The sequence below is a fragment of the Tachysurus vachellii genome, chromosome 20, assembly GCF_030014155.1.
Source record: "Tachysurus vachellii isolate PV-2020 chromosome 20, HZAU_Pvac_v1, whole genome shotgun sequence".
In the NCBI taxonomy this organism is placed as follows: domain Eukaryota; kingdom Metazoa; phylum Chordata; class Actinopteri; order Siluriformes; family Bagridae; genus Tachysurus; species Tachysurus vachellii.
Genome location: NC_083479.1, coordinates 1,945,001 through 1,969,538, shown reverse-complemented (window position 1 = coordinate 1,969,538; position 24,538 = coordinate 1,945,001). Strand labels below are relative to the sequence as shown.

Below are 24,538 nucleotides of genomic sequence, written 5' to 3'. Positions count from 1 at the left end.
TCTAAAGTACCTCTAAAGGAGAACCGACTCTGCATGTTCCGAACTAAACGTCGCTACCATGACCCGGGTTTATTATATAACCCCCTCCTCCTCCCACCCCCTTGGTGTCTCGAACTCTGTCCTCACTATTTTGGTTTCATTTGGTTCCATTACTTAATCCACTACATCCATTATTTTATTTTCATTTATGGCATTCACTAAATTCTAGGGGTTTCGTTACACGACGTAAAGTGGGCGTGGTTTCTGGAGGTCTTGGAAAAACGCCCTCTTTCAAAAAAAAAAAGAGCAAACCTACGATGGATAATGAAGGACAAAACAGTCATACAGGTAGATTTTATATTTTATATCTATTATGCTTTATTATCTTACTGTTAAGCTGTTTTAGAAAACAAATAAACAACCAAAAACTACAGTTAGGGTTCGGGTTAGATTATCAAATAGGCCACGCCTACCCGATGACGCAATATCTGTTACGTTGTTCTGAAATCCCTGGAAATAAGTGCATCCCTTTCATTTGCACACGTCACTTGTAGCTTCACCTGTTCTGTAATGTTACACATTTATTTCTGCATCTTGTTTACTGTTCCGTGCAACATCTGCCATCCTTTCGCAAATCCTCCCCATGTCCATCACTGAAAATGATATGAGAATGAGTCTCTCAGGTAGTGACACTGGTTGACATCCTACGTTCCTTCTCCTGGACTTTTTCCCCATCTGTTCACTGTTTTCACCTTTTTAATGAAACTTTATTTAAGCTTCCTCTTTTTCTGGTGCTAATGGCTAATGGCTAAAACCAAACCTTTCAAAGAGACAGGAAATTATAATGCTTGCGAAACATTTTGCTACATTCATTTCTATTAAATTTCTCATAAATAATCCTTTTTTTTTTTTTTTTTACGTTACTCATCTAAAGAAACTGTGCGCACCGTGTATTTAAGAAGGCATAGTTCAATCTCTATTATGAATAGACCCATAAAAATATGTAAAATATATCTGTAATAGTCCTCCTATAATTATGCTTCGGACCGCAGTGGCAATATATCTCAGATCCCTGTGCTAACACTTTAATTAAAAATGTCTATAGATATAAATCCATAGTGTGGGCCATAGAGTCACCGGCTAAAGTTTAACCGTCTTTGAATTACTTTCGTCTTAAACAAGAGCAGTAACAACCTTGATTTAGTAGATATAGTTAGATATTAGTGCTTGTAATCAGGTGATTTAATCGTATTCATGTTCATTAAACTGGCCTGGAGCAAGGTGGAGTTTGAGAAATCCAGAATCAGACCAAATATTGGCCCCTGGTCCTGCTAGTTCTGCTAGCTCTGCTAGTTTTTGTTTTGCTAGCTCGAGTATTTATTTCTGCTAGCTTACAGTATTTTGATTGAATATACGGTTTTGCCCTTGATAGATTTCAACCACTAACAAGTTTAAACAGTGCTTATGTCACAAATAGATCGCTGACCCTTCCGGATCTTCCAACTTAAAGACGCTAATTATCCAAGATTTTAGCTTCAGTGTATCTTGAGATATACAGTAAGAAAAACAAATCAGATTGAAGTTGACCTTTAGCACAAGCAACAATACTCGCTCAGTACTCATTAAGGCCATTATCAATATTAACTATTAACGATCCATCATAGAGTCATGCTGAAGTTTTTACCTGTCATTAATATTATGACCCGGAGGAAGAACGATGCCGATTTCCGACGGAAGATCATTACAAGCTCGAGTATTTTCTGAACTTCTTTCCATCTGGAATTTATTTTTTTTCCCCCTTAAGTATGTCAACAACGTTTTAAACGGAGGAGATTACAGCGTATCAGCTGGCTTGACGCCAAAGTCGTAATCCATTTAGAGCACCGACGAGTGGGAAATTGAATAACATTCCTCTGATGGTTCATGTAAATACTGCTGATACTGTCAAACATGCCTTTATTGCATTTGTACCAGGCTGTCAGTGTTAAGAAGAAGGAAATTAGGTGTCTCACGACTACACCGCTTGTGCTTAAACGGAGCTTAAAGTAAGGAGAGAGTCACTTTTGCTTTGCCGTATCGCCCATCGATAGCATTGTTGTTCCTTCAGCTTAGATTTCTCACCCAGAACTGGCTAGTTTTTTGTGAAAATCCTTCTAAATGAGGCAGACGGTCGTGCTCTGCTCTGCTCCGAACATCTCCTGTATACGACATTTGTGAAGCTTTTACAGCCCCGAACATTTAAACTTTAAAACATTAAACTTGGCAGCTAATTTATCTGGCTTTGTACCCGACGAAGCTGTTGTTTTCATTAAAAAGAAAAAGTGTTTGTTATTTTAGTATTCGTCTCAACTGCGACCTATTCACACCCCACACGACAAGCCCATTGTTTATGGTTTTTATGTCTTGCTTTTGATTTCTCAGAAATTCGATTCGCAGATCTGCGAGTAGACGCCGGAGCCGAACCGAGACTCTATCATTTCCTTCACACCTCCGGATCTCTCGCAGAGACAGATCTGGCATGTGAGAATTAATGAAAGCCTATTCTGATCGTTTTACCTTCTCAAAATGAGAACTTGAAATAGTTGCGTTATTAACTGTCAACTAAAACATCTCCAACTGGGACACCAGCAACCTCAAACCCCCCCAGATTCCAACTTTATTACGTTATTTATGAGTTTAGAAAAAACCCAAGCTTTCACTGTGACTCTTTATCTGAATATTCCTTCAGGAAATGATTTCCTGTCACTTATTAACTCGGAGAGATTAACGCGTAATGTCTTTTTTACAGAACCCACAGCTCTTTGATGTAATTAACACCGAGGGATGAAAACAGCTTGACGTATTAAAACAAGCGCGTGTCAGATGTATGTTTTCTAGATGTATATTGCAGCAGCTGGTCGAGTGCTTCAGAACCGGGACGGCGGAATCTTCTTTAGCATGGGAGAGACGGCAGAGGAAGCTCACAGAGTTTGACAGAATTCATTATGACGTGATTGCCAGGCTGTTGAGCCCGAGCTAATCACCAAAATGTGTGTGTCTAATTGCTGACTTTCAGAGGCCCTGATGGCAATCACAAGGCTGCAGCTGAATGAAAGATTGAGCTGTGATTTCTGTCTGTCACTGGAGTTTATTTGGGCATGAAAGCTATGAGAACAACTGGAGAGAAATAAAAAAAAGCCAGATGCCTGAGTAGCCACATGGCATCAAGGAAAAAACATTTTGTGCGTCGGTGATGTGATGAAACAGAGTTGTCCAAGACTGTTCTATTGGTCTCGTACCACGTTCATGTACATTTCATTCATTTATAGTTACAATCAAGGTTGTAAAAAGATCCTGAAAAAAGCAACAAGTTAGTTCCTGTTATCAGTTTCATTATAGAAGTTATAGTCAAACTCTCAAGACTCCTTCCACATCTACTGTATGTAGAAACATGTGTTTACCATTTGAGAAGATTGTGTACATCATCTTCTATACAATTCCCTGGATACAAACTGTTACCATAGAAACAACGAAAGCTTGTTGAATCTGACACTTGAGCCTCATCCTTGGCACTAGCGTATCTTTGGTCCTTGTTATCTTGCGTCTCTCACACAGTCTCTGTTAGACTGGTGAGTGAGATCCAGAGCGAGATGTTCAGAGACGGACGGAGAGTCTGAGCAGCGGGTGTTTGCGGTTTCCTCATTGCCTCCCACATCGTAGCGGATTGTTTACACGGATGAAGCCAGGGGCGCTGCCAAGCACGGTTCACTGCAGCTCGACTAGCGTGGTTATGACACCGCATGTCATGCTGCTGCACTCAGTGTGTGTGATTGTTTATGTGTGTGTGTATGTGTGTGTGTCTATGTCTCAAACTTCCACACAGTTTGACATTTCCATTACTTGAGCTCTTGTGCCTCCGTGCGAGTCACCTGGCAAGGTAAAGGTTCTCCAGGAGGACAGTTTTTTATTAAAACACTACACGAAGTGTGAAACCTCTCGTTAGTTATAAATATGTCCTCTTTAACGACAAATATTTATTTTATAATTCAATTCTAGGTTGCATGTTTTGGTTTAAACCTCCTTTCCAGACACGTTCCTGACGATAGACCTACTGACGTTAAGAGATCGATGCAGTGGCACTTTAGTCCTTTAGTCCTTCCAGCTGTCTCACCTTCATATTGGCTTCCATAGCTTCAACATTTATGCTAATATCACCCTCAACACCAACACACTCATAATTTTGTTCTGTAGAATATGAGCTAGCTGAACCTTAGAAGAAATGCATCTTATATTCATTCATTCATCCTCTACCGCTTATCCGAACTACCTCGGGTCACGGGGAGGTGTCTCAGGTGTCATCGGGCATCAAGGCAGGATACACCCTGGACGGAGTGCCAACCCATCGCAGGGCACACACACGCTCTCATTCACTCATGCACTCACACACTACGGACAATTTTCCAGAGATGCTAATCAACCTACCATGCATGTCTTTGGACCGGGGGAAACCCCCGAGACATGGGGAGAACATGCAAACTCCACACACACAAGGTGGAGGCGGGAATCGAATCCCGACCCTGGAGGTGTGAGGCAAACGTGCTAATGCATCTTATAACTTTAGTAAATTCTGGGATTTTTATAAAGGTGCTAAAAATAACAATAACAAAAAGGGAACATGGGAACCAGATAAATACAGCACCAAGCAACAAATTAGCATCATTAAGCTAAGTTCCCATCCTGGAAGAAACCAGGAAACAAACCTGTTCTGCACTGCAGCCTAATTTTGCTCAGAATGAAGACGCACTCCTCCAGAGAAAGCATGAGAATGATGGGTGTGACAAGCAGAGCTTAGCGTAAAGAGATCTGTTTTCACTAGCAAAGCTTTCTCCAAGCACTTCTCCGCCCCATCCACCCCACACTATCCGTGCTGCTAGAGAGACTAAGCTAGAGCCTGATGATGATAGGGAAGTGCTTTGCCAGGACATTATTCATGATAAGGTCAGCCTGTCAGCTCAGGAGTACACCGTAATCCTCACTGACTTGACCTTTCCACCACATATTAGGTCCATTAGTTCAGCCAGGAGAGCGAGCTGTCAGTGAAGAGGAGGTCACTCGCCTGTACAGGGGCAAATCGTATGCGGGACCCTTTAGGCAGTGGCTTCCCCAAGCATAAGTAATTCAGTCTGACTCATTCCTCATCGCTTCCCAGCCCACAGGTGAAGACCTACATGTCGGCGTGTGAATCAAAAGGCAAGCCGAGCATGCGGCGGAGGCGTGAAGTGAAGCAGCGATTCAAATCCGAACAAATCAGATTCAAATTTGTAGAAATCGCAGCAGCGGAATCACACGGGGTTAGAGGTCCGATGTATAAAACGTACCGACCAGGTGTCAGAATGAAATCCATGACCTTTTTACGTATATGCACTTTATCCTGGCCAGGGTTGCTTTAGATATGGAGTCTGTCACAGGGTGAGGTAGGAACATACCCTGGATCAGATGACAATGCACGACGCATTCACACACACACACACACACCAGCACCGGCTTGGCCTGCTGGGAAAACTGTGGTTCGACGGATACCCCGAGCTCAGGATTGAACTCTAGAACCTTGAGCTGTGAGGTGGCAGATTTAGTCCACCATCCATCATCAGTATATTACACCAGTTCAACATCCTCCACGGTTCCATGGTTACCTGAGCTCAGGACCGAACTGGAGAACCTTGAGCTCTGAAGTCCCAGATTTAGTCCATCAATATATTCCACCATTTCAGCCACTTTAAGACAAGACAACTTATGACATACTGTAAATGTGACTTCTGTGGTGTTTGAAGATGCCAATGATATCTTGATGAAGGTTTCTGTCATTTATACCATCAACCAGTGTGATGAGTTCTTGGGTTTGACGATTTTTTTTTTTTTAACAAGGAAGAAATGATATTTTATTTCATTTCTATTTCATAACATTACACACAACTCTGTATCTGTTAGTCCCTTGAACTTCATATCATCACATACTGACCTCATATTGGTGGATTTTAGACGGCAATATATCACGACTAAACCTTTTATTCATTTGTTTTTGGCCACAAACCAAACCCTAAAATCATCCAATAATATGTTTTTTTTTGTTACATCATACACTCCAGGATCTCATGAGCATTCTTCTGATAAGTATCGTATTTATTTTAAGTAATTGCTTAATGGAAAAAAAATCCATTTTGTCTTTGTTTCTTCTGGCTTCCAAATATAAACCTCCATAACATCAGTGCAACATTACGCTGAGAGGAAGTGAGTAATTTCGAGCTGTCTGTCGCTGCGAGAAACGCCTCGTTAAATAATGTAGCGTTTTGTTATGAGTTTATGCCGAATTGTTAAGCAAATGGGGAAAAAAAAAAAGCAGCCCCTGATCGGGTTCCTGCGTCGCGGCGCGTGCTCCCAGATCCCTTTTCTAATTAGCCGTGCTGGAGTGAGTCGCACGCTGCCTGTGTGGGACTGACGCCTGCACAACAGTGTTAATGAGATTGGAACGTTGCGCGCTGCTTATTGTTGTGCAGCCTTTTTTTTTTAAACATCCATAGCTCCAATTATCAGTTTTCATCTTGTAGACATACATAACCGTTGCCATTCTCATTAGGTTTAAAGAAGCAATTAGCATTTTTTCTTGAAAATGTCACTTTTTTATCACTCTATCGCTTTATATACGAGATGTTATGTAGAGAACATTTTAAATGGATCATTGAAATCCAATGAAAAACCTTTGAATCTGAGGTAGACGGTTCTTTTAGAATCGTTTAGGGGTATTAATTATTTGCAAGAAATACAGCAAATTTAAACATTCATTCATTCATTGATTCATTTTCTACCGCTTATCCGAACTACCTCGGGTCACGGAGAGCCTGTGCCTATCTCAGGCGTCATCGGGCATCAAGGCAGGATACACCCTGGACGGAGTGCCAACCCATCACAGGGCACACACACACTCATTCACTCACACAATCACACACTACGGACAATTTTCCAGAGATGCCAATCAACCTACCATGCATGTCGTTGGACTGGGGGAGGAAACCCCTGAGGCACGGGGAGAACATGCAAACTCCACACACACAAGGCGGAGGCGGGAATCGAACCCCCAACCCTGGAGGTGTGAGGCGAACGTGCTAACCACTAAGCCACCGTGCCTCCCCAAATTTAAACACTATAAATTTATTTAAACAAAACCATTATGTTTGAAAAAATTTGCCTATACTATTGACAACGGCGAAACTCTTTGTGCAGGGTAATTTACTTACAGATAAATCTACAAAAGTAATGGCTCTCATTTCACCTCATTGCTTTGAATTATAGAATTTTAATATTAAAGCTTTATTGTGCTCTTCATGGCTCGAACGTTCTATGCAAGACCTTTTTATGGGAAAAGATATAGAACCCCAAGGAACCTCTTCCCTTGTTATCATCAGTGTAAAGAATCTATTTATCTCTCAGTTAATGCCGTTATTCTGATGAGTGGTAAATTGTTGTGTATGTGTTGAGAATCTTGGGATTACCCATGAAGCACCGCTGTAGCCCTAGGCAGCTCAGAAAATGAGAGGCAGCTTGGAAAGACAAGCGAAAAGCAAGAGGCCTGGAGTTTACCTGCAACGTTACACTCCCTCGACAGTAACTCTGCTGGAGGGGCTTTGAGAAGAAAAAAAAATGTGGAGAAGTGAAGGAAAAAGGTAGCAGCAGGAGTGAATGATGAAAGTTTATACAACAGATGTGTACACACATCTGGATTCTCTATCACTGTTCAGACACACTCTTTTTGAGGTGTATGGAAATTCAATTAAATGCTTAAAATTGAATGATTAGCACCCCAGTCTTCCTATAGCAGTACACTAACAATTACAACAAATTAACACCTTCCGACCAACCAGATTGGAGAATAAATCTGTGTATCAAAGAGTCCATTTGTTTTTAGATACTTTTCCTGAATTGCACATGGACTACGTGACCTTCATTCTGGAGCAGCCGAGAGAGCACGACACTGAGCTCACGCCTTTCACAGGTGTTGAAAATGAGGCCATTGTTGCCCCGTCCCACAAGGAGAAGCAGCATGACAGCGAATAGCTGATTACCAGCGAACCTTTCTATCTTGGAGCTTCAATACGAGTCATCGGGAAAAATAAAAGCTAATCAGCAGCGTGGCACCTTGCGGTCGATGAAGAAAAGCTGTTGGCGATGAAGGACATGTTCTATTCGCCTGAACAAGATTAGGGCTGTGTAGTGGAGATGATGATGAAGTCAGTCATGCGTTGCAGGTTCCATCGTAAGGGCTGATGGGATATATTATAGTGTGGCTATTAGAGAAGACAGCAAGTGAAAAAACAGCGGTACAGTACCTTGAGTCGTGAATATTCAAATGGACTGCAGTTTTGACTCAATGCTATAATTTACTAAATAACATCAAGCCACGAGCACAGAAGCCCAGGATATGAGTCAGCAATACGAGAGTTAATCACTTCCTGCTGTTTTCTTTTTTCTTTGAAAAGAGGCCTGTGTCGGCATTTAATAAATGATTTGTCTTCAGAAGACAAACCATCTTGCGTCGTTCTTGAGCAAAAGATCTTTCCCCATGTGAGACCATTATAGATTTTCACCACTTTATCATCCTATCAGAAGCACGCAAAACTTTGGGGACGCTGTAGTCGGAAATCATTATCGCCTTAGCCAATGTTTCCTCTCAGAACCGGACGACTTCCTCACTTGCTAGTCTTTGCTGCAGAATTGTTTATGCGTGGTGAGAAACCGAACTCCGAATCCTACCTCAGTCAGTAACAATGCATACGTGGGAGTCTGGCATTGTGAAGGACGTCGCTGTCTTTCTATCTCCGCAACTTCTCTCAGGAAGTCCTACGCTGAATACTGTACCTACCTTCTACTTCTAGTGCTGTTTAATGGTCAGAGATTGTTTCTGAAAATGATTATTTTACAAAAACAGCAAATTGTTGTGTTATCAGAGGAATAAAGCACTAAAATAATAACATAACCATTATTTTCCTGAAACTTTACAACCCTGTTGGGTTAGGGCTTACCCTAATCCTTACCCTAACCCTTACCCTAACCCTAACCCTTACCTTAACCCTTACCCTAACCCTTACCCTAATCCTACCTAACCCTTACCCTAACCCTTACTCAAATTTAGTTAACTGCATGTTTTTAGACCAAACTGTGCTTTTTTTAATCAGATTTATATTCATTAGCTTTGAGTTTTTCCAGTTTTGCTTCATTTCTAACAAAAACCTGTCCTTTACTGTAGCACACATCACAACAGCTTTCAACACAGTAGAACTTTGTGTTCTTTCTCTATTCTTGTCTTGCTGTGTTTCAGGGTCAGGAAAACATTTAGTCTGAGAAAACATATTCAAACATTTTCAAGAAATCAGGGTTGGAACTTTTCAGATATAATAGCAGCTTGAAATAAAGAATGCATCTTTGCCCAGACTTGTGGAGGTTTCTTTTTTTTACGTTGTATTGTGTGACTTCCACTTAATAAAACTTTCATCAGTTGCCACTGATATTTGAAAAGGAAAAAACCCAAACAAAATATTGTTAGATCGACACAAAACAATCCAGAGGTTCAAATTTAAGTTCAAATCCAAAGAAATAGAGGTATATGTTATTCATGCTGACAAACGAACAACATCAATGAACAGGAAGGCAGCAAGGACACACACACACGTAAAATTGAAGAGCTGCTAGTGAAAAAAATTTTTTTACTTTTACTGCTGTAATGCATTATTGATAAAGATAAAAATAGGTGAAGAATTGCATTATGGTAATTAAAGCGCCGTGTATTAAAAAGCAGTAAAAGGAGCAACTTCTCCAGCACAGTGCAGCTCACTGCATGGTGATTAATAGTTGGCTTCGTCTCAGGGTTTAATGGAGAATCCACTATCTTGGTCCTTTTGGATGTTGGTGTTTAATAACAATGAAAGCTTCAGTACAGGAAACTATTCTGCTATTTTTTTGCCTGATGTTTGGCTGTAGTTTTTTTTAGGGGAAATTGTTTCTGAGATGCTTCAGGACTTCAGAACCCGAACCAAACCATCTCAACATTAACCCTAAAACACACCTCAAACCCCTACCCCAAAACTTAAACATAACCCTAACCTCAACCCTAAACCTAGCCCTACTCCCAAACTCCCCTAACCCAACCCTAGCCTCAACCATAAACCTTCCTCTAACCTCAACATAAAAAACCTAACCCTATACTCCGCCCTGAACCTTCTCTTAGCCCCAAACCTAACCCTTTCCCTATCCCAACCCTAAACCTAACCCTAACCTTACCCATAATCCTACCCTATCCTAACCCTACCCATAACCCTACCCATAACCCTATCCTATCCTAACCTTATCCATAACCCTACTTCTACTTCTAGCCCTAAACGTAACCCTACCACTCGAGCTAGGGTCCAGTCAAAGAGACCACAAAGACAGAGGACTTTTTTACTGATAATTCCACACTGTTAATGTGGACAGAATTTGTTTTCATACATAGTTGCATGCTAGGTTCCAGATTTTTTTTTTATCCTTAATCTTAATTATCATAAAAGATGCATCTGATTGCCATGAAGTTAATTATCAGCATGCCAAGTAAGGACTTGTGTAACATGAGCAGATGGAGCCCAAACATGGCACCAAGTTCGAAGCAGCTCGCTAGTCTTGTCGTCTTGTCCCTCATTTCCCCAGCGAGACGTAGTTCTGTATAACTTCTGTTCAAATCTTTAACACCTAAACAGCAGACGAGCAGATGTCCGTCTTTACCGGAATTATCTTGTCATCACCCAGAGACTCTCACACGTCGATTTCCATCATCATTCCCCTGTAATGATTCTCCTCAAGCCTGCTCTTTAAATCCCTGGAAAATTAAACATGTGCAGGAAAGCAATTAACTCATGAGTATTTGGATTTGTCTTAATTGATTCATTGGTAGAAAGAGCACACGTTAGATCCTCGGATGAGTCGTAATAGTGTTGTTTCTACAAAATAGTAAACTTTCCTGGTCTAAAGGCTTCAGCCACTATGCTAAGAGCAGATCAGTGATCCTTAAGTGCAGGTGCAGAAAATGAGGTATTGTAAATGCAATAAGAAAATTCATTTGTTTAGATTTGACTTGGGCCCACAGGGAAGAGGTACGCGGAACGTCAGGACATAACAAGGAGATTCATCCATCCGGTTCAAGGAGCTCGTTACAATCCGACGTTTGTTGATTTGAGAGCTGCTTTTTTGTTTTTTGGTTTTTTTGCTTGCTGGTTATTTTTTAAGGTGATCTATTATGTACATCATCAATTTTTTTCATTTTTTCTTTGTAGATTATTGTTTTATCCCGAAGGTAATAAGAAAAATTTTATTCTGCTCTTGATTAAGGTGTGATTTAGTCCTGAGGTGCTGGGAAAAAAAATAAGGATCGGGTTAGGGTTAGAAAAATTCCCAAGGGACGGCTTCAGGTGAATTAAAAACAACACAAAATTCTCAAAAAAAAACTTAAATAATATTACAATTTATTAGCGTACTTTAAAAAAATAATTCTTTTTTATAATAATTACAATAATTATTTTTTACTTTTTTTTAAGTTGCATAATGTTTTTTATATATATATATATATATATATATATATATATATATATTCTCACAAAACATAGAGTTGTTTTAGTATTAGTTATTCTCCTCAGTATTCTTTTAACATTTTAACATAACATTTTGAATTATCTTTTGAGTATTTCTTTTTACTTTATTAGAAACTTCATCTTTGAGCTTAAGTTTATGTTTAGTTTTGTTTTCCTGGAGCACATCCCTGGAATACTGGGGTAAGGTGAGATGGAACACAGTTACTGGGGAAATTTAGCATTGCCAATCTTCAGGTTTTTGAGGAAAATCAGAGCGAATAACTCTGAGATGTTCCTGCATTCCTTGTGATTAATTTCATCCGAAGCTCAGATCTGCGTCGGTGCTCTGGATTTACCCCTGAGGGCGTGATTTCTTTGCAGTGGTTCTTTGGCAGGATCCTGGACCGATGCCACCATCATCCGGTATTTCATCGTACGTGCCATTCCTATGTTCCTGTTCCTATTGATCCAGAGCACTTTCACCTTCACGAATTCTCACGACAAACCACTTAAAGTTCTAATAAGCCAAGAAGATCGTCTTGAAATCCCTAATATCGTATAATATCATGTTCAATTTCCAACATTGATGTTTTGACACTTCCTGGTCACACCCAGGCGTTCAGGCGTATAAAACACAAGCGTTAGCATTGGAGTCATCATGATTATATCTCGGTTTGTTGCGAATCTACTGTATTAGCATAAAAAATGAAGGTTAGAATACGAGACGAAGATGCAGGGTTAGTGGCTTTTTTTTTTTGTAACTAAATTATTACTTGTTGAATCCTTATGAGTTTGCTTTGAACACAGGAATGCAAATGAATCATCTTCAGCGGTTCGAAATAACACGACGACGTCTGAGTCTCTTTCCCTCGTCTGGCTTTCTTTATTTTCTCTGTTTTCTGGAAGCAGTCCTTGTACATCTCTTCTTATGTTTTAGCAGACACAGTGACATGAGGTTGATGATATAAGCTAAAGCGTGGTAAGGGTGCGCTAGTTAAATGACAGTTCAAAAGGTAAGAGAAAGACGAGAGTTTCATTAAAAGTTTCTCGCCGCTAATTAGGCGATCAGTTGAGTTTCATGTTAGCGAGTCTCCTAATGTGAAACTAGCCGGAGAACTTTTTCATGAGTTCCACATTTTTTGTCTAAACCTTCCTAGAGTTGAATCGATGTTCGTTAAATTCGCTTAAATAAAAGATAGGCGTTGTCTGTGGACATTCCTCTAAAGCGATATCAAAACTTCATCTGAGAGATATAGTTTATTGAATTTAAGACAAGCTCTACCAAAAGGAATCCCTCGAGAACCAAACCGTGGTCTGTTTTCGCTTTAAAGACGGAGCGAAAAGAGGTTGAGAGGGGAAAGGACGAGGCGCTTTGGTAAACAGGAGACAAAGTCTGCTTGAGATGTCAATATGATGTTCTGAAACAGCAAAGAATGTGTTTACAGAGCAAACGTTTTTCTCCTGTTTCCTGTGCAGAAGCTCGCTGTCCTTCCTTTCTGCTGTAATGAGATAACACTTCACACACACATGGTGCACACCGGGGTAGAAGGGGATTAACACCTGCAATTGCCACCTTGCACAAATGTTTACCTGAAAGAGCGGGTTCAGTATTTCACAACTTATCTTAAGTTCTGTGATGTGAGACAATCTTGTGCAATGCGGTGTTACGTTACGCCGCATCCCCGGGTGCCTGCTTCCGTAAGCGACGATTCGCACATCGTAAGAGCGTCATTTCATGTTTTCAGCATGTCACACGACATGGATCGGGGGAAAAAAAACGGACTTAGACTTGTATCAGTTTCTGATTCGGTTTCTGCTCTTATTCTGTAATTAATGTGTGTCCCATGAAATGATCATACTGATATTTTTTCCTCTTCTCTCTGTCAGGGTCCTGCGCTGTGTTCATCCAGCAGCCTCACGACATGGTTGTGGTGGCAGGGCAGCCTGTGACGCTACCGTGTGCCATCACCGGATATCACGGCATGGTCCTGTGGGTCAAAGATGGCCTGGCTCTGGGGGTGAACCGGGACATGTCAGGTTGGTGACATGAGTGTTTCACGTTGCTGTTCTTTGCTATGAGACTTCGAGGAACAAATATAGTATGTTGTTTGTCACAGAGCGAATCAAACATCATGGTTTATACAGTAAAAAAAAATTGCATGTGGTATGAGTTACATCATTATTCTCCTCAATAAACCTCTCGGTGAGCCTTCATGTCATGTGGACGGGGAGGTGTCATCCTGAAAGAAGCCACGCCCATCAGACTATAAAGAGTCCTTGAACTAATGGGTACCTTTAGTCCCACGTGGTAAGGTTTACTCCAAAAAAAAAAAAATTATGGGCAAATTATGTAATTAAATCTCTAGCTGTTAAAATGAGCAACATCTGCATTTCTAGTGTCATTTTAATTTATGCAATAACCCAAATAAAGGCACAAAGAGCTTGCATGTGTGTAATGAACATCACTTCTGCACCTGTGAAATACAATCCAGGTCAACGAGTCTCATTTTTAATTGTCACAAGAGGAAAGCGTAAACAACAACTACAAGAGTTTCTCTTTTTAACCACAAGGTTTAGAAAGAACAGAGCGGGGCAATTACGGCGTGTGTCTAAACGAACAAAAGTTTTATTAATTCCCTTTATAACAATCACAGAAATAAAAAAGGACATTTTTGACCCTGATGGCCTCCCATATTATAGGGCGCTACAAAGATGGAGTTGGAAACTGATCTAAAATAACAAGAGAACAGAGAAGAACAAAAAAAAATCTGGCACAAAGAAACCGTAAGTGAGGAAGCAGAGAACAAAAACGAGCAACAACGATGTCCAGAAAAAACAGAACACGGTTGTTTGCATTGTTTATTAAGGTTGATGTGATCAAGGTGATGTTGGTGTGGACTCCTCTCTCACTCAATCACTCACTCACTCACTCATTTTCTACCGCTTATCCGAACTACCTCGGGTCACGAGGAGCCTGTGCCTATCTCAGGCGTCATCGGGCATCAAGGCAGGATACACCCTGGACGGAGTGCCAACCCATCTCAGGGCACACACACTCAATCACACACTACAGACAATTTTCCAGAGATGCCAATCAACCTACCATGCATGTCTTTGGACCGGGGGAGGAAACTGGAGTACCCGGAGGAAACCCCCGAGGCACGGGGAGAACATGCAAACTCCACACACACAAGGTGGAGGCAGGAATCGAACCCCCAACCCTGGAGGTGTGAGGCTAAACACTAAGCCACCGTGCCCCCCGGTGTGGACTCCTGAATTATTTGAATGGATTTGTGAAATTTTCAAAGCATATAGTTTGCTTTGTATGTGGGTCGGCAGCAAATACTCAGTGTTCCGAAGTTAATATAACAGTTAATTAAAATTTTTCAATTTCAATTCTTAATTAAAAAAGTTGAATTTAATCCTAGTACTGAGATCGCCTAAGAGCTCTTCTGGAAAAACATCTTAAAATGACTGAAACACACCACACAGAGTAATGTGTTCACCAAACCTTCTCATTGTCATGGATCAGTCATTTAGTTAGCTGCAACACATCTGTTGATGATCTGCTGGCTGGGAGAAACTTGTCCTGGCTGTGCCTGTTATTGATTTAAAGGCACACTCTGGATGATGGAATAAGTGTCAACTGCTGCGTTAGCTTTGCTGCAAATTTGTCTTTTTTAGCAGCAACCTTGGGCGGCGTTTAGTCACGGCCCGAGCTCTTTAATTGAGCCTCTAAGGGCTCGGCTCGTCCCATTCCACTCACTCTCTCTGCCTCACTCTGAGCCATGAAGGCATCCCCCTGAGGTGGGTGTTTCATTGGATTTCAGTACGAAGGTGCTGAGGGCTGAAATCCGACGCTTAGCCAAACACTGTGGGCTGCTCAATAACCGCTCCTGTGCAGCTGCTGCGCAGGATAAACACTTCTTCATTTCTGTGAGCAATCAATGGTGAGCTGGAGGGGCTTCCAGATCTTTAGTACTGTGTAGAATGTAGGCTGCTTTAAATCATCCTCATTCCTCAATCCTCTGTCTTCTTTACTGCCTTAAAGAAGATACCATGGGATCAAGTCCACTGACTGTAAGACGAGGGTTTTGTTTGTTTGTTTGTTTGTTCATTTGTTTGTTTGTTCATTTGTTTAGGATAAAACGTTCCCAGAACTTTCCGTCTTCTGTAGATATGTCACTATTTACATGTATCGTTATTCTGGAAGTCTCTCGTTTAGCTATAGTTTGCTGACCATAATGGAATTTTGCTAATGTACAACATGCACAGACCGGTTGCTGATACTGTATAAACAAAAAAGATAATTAACAAATCCTGTCATTCTGTACACTCTAATCCCCTATGCCATGGTTGATCTGTGAGTTTCCTGGTCGTAATTACGACTTGAGGGATCGTTCCTGTGCAACATCCTAGTGGGAAACTCGGCACTGTCAATAAGCCCCAGTCTCCTCCCGTGTTTTGGCCTAGATATTAGTAGCTAATGTAATGTAGAGTAATAACATTTGACTAGCTAGTGAGCTATGAAGTGTATTAATACAGAATAAAAGAAATAATTTAGTGTATGATCGTAGTGTATATCACGTATAGTTGACAGTTTGGTTGTGAGCTTTGTTGAACCTTCCCAATGAAGCACAAGATAGCTAGCATCATTATGTGTAACTTTAAGCTGTATACATGAAGTAAGTTTATTCTACAGTTTCAGCAGTAAACTAGCATCATGCAGTTTTAGCATCATGCGACATTTATACGAAGCTCCACCTAAACTTCACAGGAAAACAAACAATTGAAATAAATAAATACATATTTTTATATATAAAGTATTTTAAAATATACAATTTATTTTTTTAGATTTGAGATTTTTTCTGGGTTTTTTTTGGATTATTTTTTGCTATGATAAAAATATGATCTCACTGGTTTATCCACCTCTATATTATTTTGTCATTTCAGCTTATTCTCTCATCGACCTTTGTGTTGTTTCTAACCGAATATTTGAATGTTTTCAATAAAATGCTTCGAAAAAATTCTCAACATTTTTAAACTTAACTCAAAAAAAGCCTGGAAATGAAGATAGGCTGAACTACTGATCACGCTAACACTCAGATGTCTTTCTCTTTATTCTTTTAACTCCTCTCCTTCATCTCTTCTTGCTTTGATTAGCCTTCGTGCCAGTTTCCGAAGCCCACTCTTACTTACATCGTGGCAGATCTAACGCTTAACCTGAAACACCTTTTTTTTTTTTTTGCAGGTGTATCAGTGCATTTCTATCTCTGACTGTTACTAAAAAGGAAAGTGAAAAATGACTATAATAGGGTCCTAGTCAAAGAGGATGATGTTCTGCTTCAGTAGATTTTAAGCGAAATGGAGCTCCAGGACAGCAAATGATAAAAGTTAACTACATTGATTCTAGATGAGACCATCAGCGAAACAGTAAAGCTAATGGGATGTAGGCGTGCTTACTGCTCATTTCCACTGAATTAGCATGAATCAATGGGCTAACACCATCATACAGCAGTCCACCATCTTTAGCTCGGTTTGCCTTCGAGGCCCTTGGCAAAGAACAAGCCTGCATTAATAGGTGATTGGATGACTTTGTAGTAGTGGAGGCTTACCTCTTAATAAGGGCCAGAGTCAGCCGAGTGTTGGATTGGATTACTGCGTCACAAACTGTTAGCTTGACAAATATTAACCAAGGATCGTTGAAAAAGAACATTTACAATCAGTAGTAAACGCACCTCCTGCCCAAATTGGATTTACACACACAAGACACTAAGCAATTCTAAGCTGAACATTACATTCATTCATCTTTTACCACTTATCCGAACTACCTCGGGTCACGGGGATCCTGTGCCTATTTCAGGCGTCATCGGGCATCAAGGCAGGATACCCCCTGGACGGAGTGCCAACCCATCGCAGGGCACACACACTCATTCACTCACGCACTCACACACTACGGACAATTTTCCAGAGATGCCAATCAACCTACCATGCATGTCTTTGGACCGGGGGAGGAAGCCGGAGTACCCGAAGGAAACCCCTGAGTCACGGGGAGAACATGCAAACTCCACACACACAAGGCGGAGGCGGGAATCGAACCCCCAACCCTGGAGGTGTGAGGCGAACATGCTAACCACTAAGCCACAGCGCCCCTGAACACTTACTTTTTATTCATTATGTTTTCATAACTACATATTTTTATAAAACATACCTTTTTTCCACCATGCATTCAACCTCCATTCGTGTTATAATTTGAAAGCTTTGTTTACATAATGTCAACGTTTATCAGTGCAGGTTTTTAATTTTTTTGGATGAATGCTAAAAAAGTTGGAAAATTATAACTTGAAATATTCAGCCTCTTGAATTGATGGTATTTATATGGCCATCGTACAGCAATGTGACTAATCAAGTAGACATGATGTGAATTTAAATTATTAGTGTGGTAAGAAGTAGATTTCCAGGAGCAGTGCTGATGGTCCTTGGTATAAGACACGGACAACAGCGCAAGAAGTTCTTTAAAAGAACGAGGTCAGTGGTACAGGTGTCTGAGATAAGGTTCATATGGGCTTAATTTTGAGGTGCTCAACAGCCTGCGATATCCTCAGAGTAAAGTTACTATTTGTCAGAATTTAGATGAGCCAGTTTGGGTTTCCTACATAGACACCACCAGTCAGATTCTGATAGAGCTGTATGAGGAATGTCCCTCTTGACAGAGACACCCCTGTGCAGACTCAGGACTCCTTGGACATGTTATGTCTCACATTTATCTCAATGTCTGTGGAGCTAGCTAAAGCTTTAAACTTAATCTGTTGCCAGACACAGAGAAGACACTCTGAGTTACATTTACAGCATTTGGTGCAAGCAATTGTGGGCAATTAAGCCAGCAGTAGTCCCTTGGTTGGCCTGGTATTTGAACTCACAACCTTCTGATTTGTAGGCCAACACCTTAACCACTAGGCTACGACATCCTTCTGATCTCGGTATGTTTTCACCATCACCACCACCATCACCACCACCTCTTTGAATGCCAAAAGAGAAATCATCCTCTTCCCTCAGTGATGAAATCTTACTGTTTTGTTAATGAGCAGGTTATGTTTAATATAATACTCTTTTTTTTCAGGTTATCCACGCTACGACGTAGTGGGCGATCACAGCAAAGGCGAGTACCATCTTCTAATCCAGAGGACAGAGCTTGCTGATGATGGAAGCTTTGAGTGTCAGGGCATCCAGGTTGGCATCAGGTCACGACCTGCTCGCCTCACAGTTCTAGGTCAGTATGACCCCGTATACGATATGTTAATGTTTTCTGAAAGGTTGTTTAGGTTTAACATTTTTTGGAAGGAGTCCTCAGTGTCAGAGGCTAAGCTGTAAAGTTTTACCAACATAGGAAAGTTTTCCGACATGCTGTACTGTATATTTTGCATTAATAAAATGTAGTGAAGGAAATTGGTTGGCCCACGCTTGTAGTGAAGGTCACAATTCTCAGTAAAATTGGCTCGTTTGTATTTCTGTGCTCCAGCACCTAAAAGTGAGAAAAGCAAATGTTCTTAAAGACCAAATGTTTTTGAACCTAATCGCAAAGCAGCTGCTAAGTAATCATTGGAATCAGATAAGCTAGGAACCCTCTCAAATCAAGGCTAATCAGCTGTAGTAAAAGACCTCAGATATGTTTTCCATCTCCTGTGATTATCAATCAATGAGATTCCGATGCAAATGTCCACCTCCAGGCAGGCAAAACGAGGCCTAATTATCATTATTGATCTCTCCTGCTTGTTAAAGCCATGATGGATTTCAGAGGTATCAGTTCATTATTCTGGCTCATGAGCACCAAAGCTACAGCCAAGCAATCTGAAGCTGCTTACTTAGAGGGAAGTGAAGATGTCAGCGATTGCAGGTGCATTAAAATGATTAATTATAGATGAACGGGCAACCATTTGTTTTTATTCTTAACTTTCTTATGTTTTATTTATTTTTCGCTGCTCTGTTGGCAGGAGAGAAAAATCATCAGGTTCTTCTTGGGCAGAGCCATTAGCCTGACATTTAATCCCGCACAGACTTCTGAAAAGTTGCATACAAAGCTGTGAGCCAAGCCCTCCCGAGGTAATGAAGTTAATGTATGGGTGGTGTCAGGATTCAGTGCAGTCTGTCACTTCTTTCTTACAGAGGACAGCGAAGCGTGACCGAAACTAGAGCCAGAGAGTATCCAATTGCTTTGTCTTTCTTATCCCTGACAAGCAAAGCTCAGAATCTGTAGTGCCTGGTTGGATCCTTGCAGTGGAAGGAACCTATTCTAGGGTCTTATACAGTACCATGTCCCGACCAGTGATTTTGCAAACTCGAAATCTTAAGGCTACTGCTTCTTCTTTTGATTTTACTTTGTTTGTCAAAATTTGTTTAGCATGTTGGCTTGTTGTGGCAATCCAGATTTGTATATTACCAGAGTGTCTAAGGGTGGTTTTCCTTCCCCTACTTGATTGCGATATGAGTCCTGAACCTCCAAGCAAGAGTTAGCGGATAATCATGTATGCTTGGCCCATAAATTAGTTAAGAGCCAAGCCGGGTATATTATTCCTTAAGCAGATATACCTCAGGCTAATTTTATCCCAAGTATTACACTTTAGCTTCCATGCAAATCATGCAGCGGAAACCTTGGTCCTTCAAATGTTCCTTGTTTAAAAGGGACAGTTTGTCAGAATGCTAGCAGAGTTTTGTACAGAATTTCATTCATATTCAGACTTGACAAAAAGACTCATCTGTGTGGAAGATCTAAATCTTCAACACCGTCTGAAATATTCTCGGGGTAAAGAATTTGTTTAAGAAGATACGGTGCTCTATGGCCCGAATAATTCATGATGAGAAATGTAAATACTTTGGAGTGTTTTGGAATGAGTTTTTGTCTTCCTTGTCTTTCTGAGATAATCATTGAGTTGAGTCGGAACACCAGCTTTGGGAAAGACTGTCAGCAAGCAAACTTTTTTTTTTTCCATTTTTAGGCGAGCAGCAAGCCAATATTTGCAGCCTTCGCCAAACAATCCTCTCACTCCTCGCCTCCTGTCTGCCTTCTGTTAATGTCAGACTGAACACTGCCTCCTCTGTGGTAGATTGGTCTAGATAAAAAGCAAACAACGACAGGCTGAAAAGAAAATTGGAGTAGTTCTAACCTGAGGCCTGGATATTGTACTCCTTCCCCCATTTATCTTTTGTTAAAGAGCCTTTTGTGATGTAAATGCAAGCTGGAGGTGCTCTAACTACCCATTTGCAAACACCATTAAACTTTAATTTCCATAAATCGCCACAGAGTTTGGAACAGCTGGTCCTCATTTCTCAAACGCCACACTTTGTTGGCCAGGCGGTGATGAAGCCAGGCACATCTGCAACTCTGCTCGTTTCCACTGACAGCTTCTAGCTTGTGGATTGCCCCATCATGGTGGCAGGTATCCTCCAGGATGCACCTTGAAAAACCAAGCTTCATAATCACCAACATCCTGTAATCCCAGTGCCCGGAATGGCCACATTTGGCTTGATGTGTCTGCTTTGAAATCATAAAATCTTGGTGTGTAATGGCATTGGAGGTAGAGAGGGAGCTGAAGGAATGGGAAAAGAGGAGGGTGAGCTGTCATACACTGTCATCCACACTCCTCTGCTATTCCTGTTGTGACACTGTCACTGGGAGATGAGAACAGGTAGGAACTTGATGAGAACTGAAGAATGTAGACTCAGAGCTGAAAGCATAGTGCCTTGCTTTGTTTTTCTGCTTCTCCAGTAGCTAATTTCTGCTCCTTACTGTATGTAGGAATATCTGTGGTTCTGCTTCTAAACAACACAGAAGCATTGGAGTGCATTACTGATTGCTTTTTAGTTATTTATTAATTGACATTTTCTAAATGTGTGTTTTGTACTGTATGTGTCCTGTTTATTAGCTACTGGTTTTTCCATGCTATAGATTTAGCATAAAATCTGTTGTACAGTACATAGGGCCCTACAGTACATAGAACCTTCAAGAGTTCCCCTTCCTTCATTTCTTAAGAACGTAACCGAGTTCAAGGCTTTAAGGTGTACTGAGATTCTTTTCTTTCTGTGAAGAGTGGTTGAGTTAGTGGAGCCCTTTGAATCCTCTCATCAACGGGATGTTTTCAGCCAGAGAATTCTCGCTCAATGGATGTTTCGAACCTCTTGAACTTGAAGCTTGGAGGTTCTGCATGATTTTATGCTGCTCTGTGATTGATTGGTTGTATCAATTACCAGCTGTACTCGGTGTTAATGAGATGAAAAATCATTAATAAGCTGATTCTGGAATTCTAGTTAGTTTGTTCACCCGACTCACAAAAAAACAAATATAAGGGTTTAGCTTAGATGATATCTGTTAGGTCACACAGCAAACACAACACACTCTGAAGTCTGTCTCTCTCACACACACACGCACATACATACATACAAGGACACCTCTGAGCTATGTTATCGAGCCCCTCAATTGAGGCGTGTGACAAGAGGACTGATGCACAATGCTTTTCATCACAAACAAATAATCTGCAATAGGACGACAAACATTGTGTAGTCTAGTGTCTTACTAGTCAGCACATCAAGGTTGTGTGTGCATTGTGTGGCTTTAGAAAGCTTCTGTGAATTGCCGAGTGAATAAGGACGTGAAGGACGATGTTTACCAGCCGTAAAATGTAAACGCACACACACCTAACACGTCTTTATGCCTGCACCGTTTGGTTCAAATTGTATTATAATGTTCAATGTTGCGGACAGGAGTTTGTGTGGAGTTGCGGAGAAACATAATATGGCTTAACAAACGAGTTCGAGCACCTTCTATATTTAAATTTGTGACGGTTTATGAAACTTACAGTACGGCTTTCAACAGTCTCTTTAAAAATTGTATAGAGATGTAAAATCATTAACAGTTATTCTGATTGGTTAGGAGGTGTTGATATTATGTTACCATTTCTATAGCAACAGCTCTTTTATCACAGCATGCAAACGAATAAAAAATGTGTTGAAATCGGCACAGGATGGATGGAGTCTCCAGTGTCGGAACTAATTTTGTCAGTGGATTATTTCGGATTATTAGTTTCAAAAACAACGGAATTAAATGTGATTAAAAACAATAAACAGCAGCTGTTATCTTTGGCTGTATTTTTCATTGTGCTATCAGTTAGTCTGACGTTGATTATTTGCCCTGATACCTTACTTCAGCAAGATCGTCGGCTCAGCCTCTATCTATTTCACCATGTTAATGGCTTTATTCTTCTCCAGCGCTTCCTCTTTCCATCCTCATATCATCAGGTGGTGCTTATTAAGCTTATTTATCCACAATCATAATAGTGTCATTAGCATCACTGGCATCCATGTTCCAGTAGGCGATTACTTTTTTTTTGGTCCAGCATTCTTAATGAATTTGTTTAGACCTGGATTTAAAGCCTATTGGATTCCTCAACAAGAAGTTTTAAACATGTTAACCTCTAAAAACCCAACCCACACACTCTTCCACACACAAACTAGCTGTATGACTATAGAGACCTGTTTGTAGACGGCGTGATCTGATCTCACAGTTCATTTGGCTGGAAGAGAAGGCTAATTACTGACGCTTCTATGCAACACGGCTGTGATTAATCCCACTCTGCCACCTTCTCCTGCTAGATACCAAAAACATCAGAAAGCAGCTGCAGGTATGTTAGAAAATGGGTCACGTTTCCCCTCAGTGCCACCTCCTCTTCTGTTTTTTTTTTTTTTTACAATGTGAAATTGCTCCATTTTTCTCTTCTCTTCCCTCTTTCGACTCACCTCCGCAGACCGATCAAGTCCGGGAAATGTCCCAAGGGCCGCATGTATCAAGAGGGCAGAGAGAAAAGTAATTTGGTGCCATGGAGCCTGGCTTGCATTGGGTATCGCTCGAGTGTTTCTGCTGCTGCGAGCCCCAATTAAACCGGGCTGATTCATTCAGTCCGCTCGCCCACGCGAGAGGAATCTATCGACTGCCCGTGTTAAACCGTCAAAGAACCATTACACCAAGGAATATTTGCAAACATGACCACAATAATGATGACGACAAAGATGCTCTGACTTGACAGTTAGGGAGGGGTTTTTTTCATTTGTTTGTTTCTTAATGATGATGCGAGTTGTCTTGGGTAATCACTTCGTACAATGTCATTCTGTAGACGTTCCCTTAGCCTGGAGAACCGCCGCACCGGAACGGCCGGTCGATACAGTACACCCTTAAATCTTTTGTTTACAGAAGGCTGCTGTTATAGAGTGATCCTGATTGGTCAGAAGATCTTGATTGACAGTAGCACAGCACCGAATTGGTCAGAAGATCTTGATTGACAGTAGCACAGCTCTGAATAACGCTTGTTGCTATAGATAAGCAGATCCCGAATACGAGAATCTTGCTTAGAGACGGCAACTTGCAATCTTTTGATTGGTAGACTAACACCTTAACTACAAAGCTTCACACATCCTGGATGTTTTCAGTGACATGGTGTTTATTACCAGAGGTGGGAGTAAGTCACACATGTGCAAGTCATAAGTAAGTCTCAAGTCATGAATGTCAAGTCAAAGTCAAGTCGAGTCATTTTTATATATTTGTCAAGCAAGTCTCAAGTCTCAAATTTGCGACTTAAGTCTGACTCGAGTCAAGTCGAGTCCCCCATCTCTGAGTCTAACTCAAGTCCGAGTCAAGTCTCAAGTCACGAATGTCAAGTCAAAGTCAAGTCGAGTCTTTTTTAAATATTTGTCAAGCAAGTCTCAAGTCTCAAATTTGCGACTCAAGTTTGACTCGAGTCAAGTCATATGCCTCGAGTCCCCCATCTATGCGTTGTTTAGCATATGTGGAAGGAGTCTCTGGTACAAATTTTCTGATTTATTTTTTGTCTTTAACTTAATGGATGAGAAAAAAGTGAGGTGATTTGTGAAAGTTTTCTTTTTATCGG

The 24,538-nt window shown here is 40.9% G+C and overlaps 1 protein-coding gene across 1 annotated transcript in view; it reads left to right on the top strand.

Moving 5' to 3' along the window:
• Positions 1-24,538, top strand: part of kirrel3a (kirre like nephrin family adhesion molecule 3a) — a 100,788-nt gene that overhangs the window by 46,060 nt on the left and 30,190 nt on the right. The window contains exons 2-3 of the mRNA XM_060895880.1: positions 13,494-13,643; positions 18,727-18,876. Of these exons, the coding sequence (XP_060751863.1) occupies positions 13,494-13,643; positions 18,727-18,876 (300 nt within the window). The remainder of the gene's footprint in view (positions 1-13,493; positions 13,644-18,726; positions 18,877-24,538) is intronic.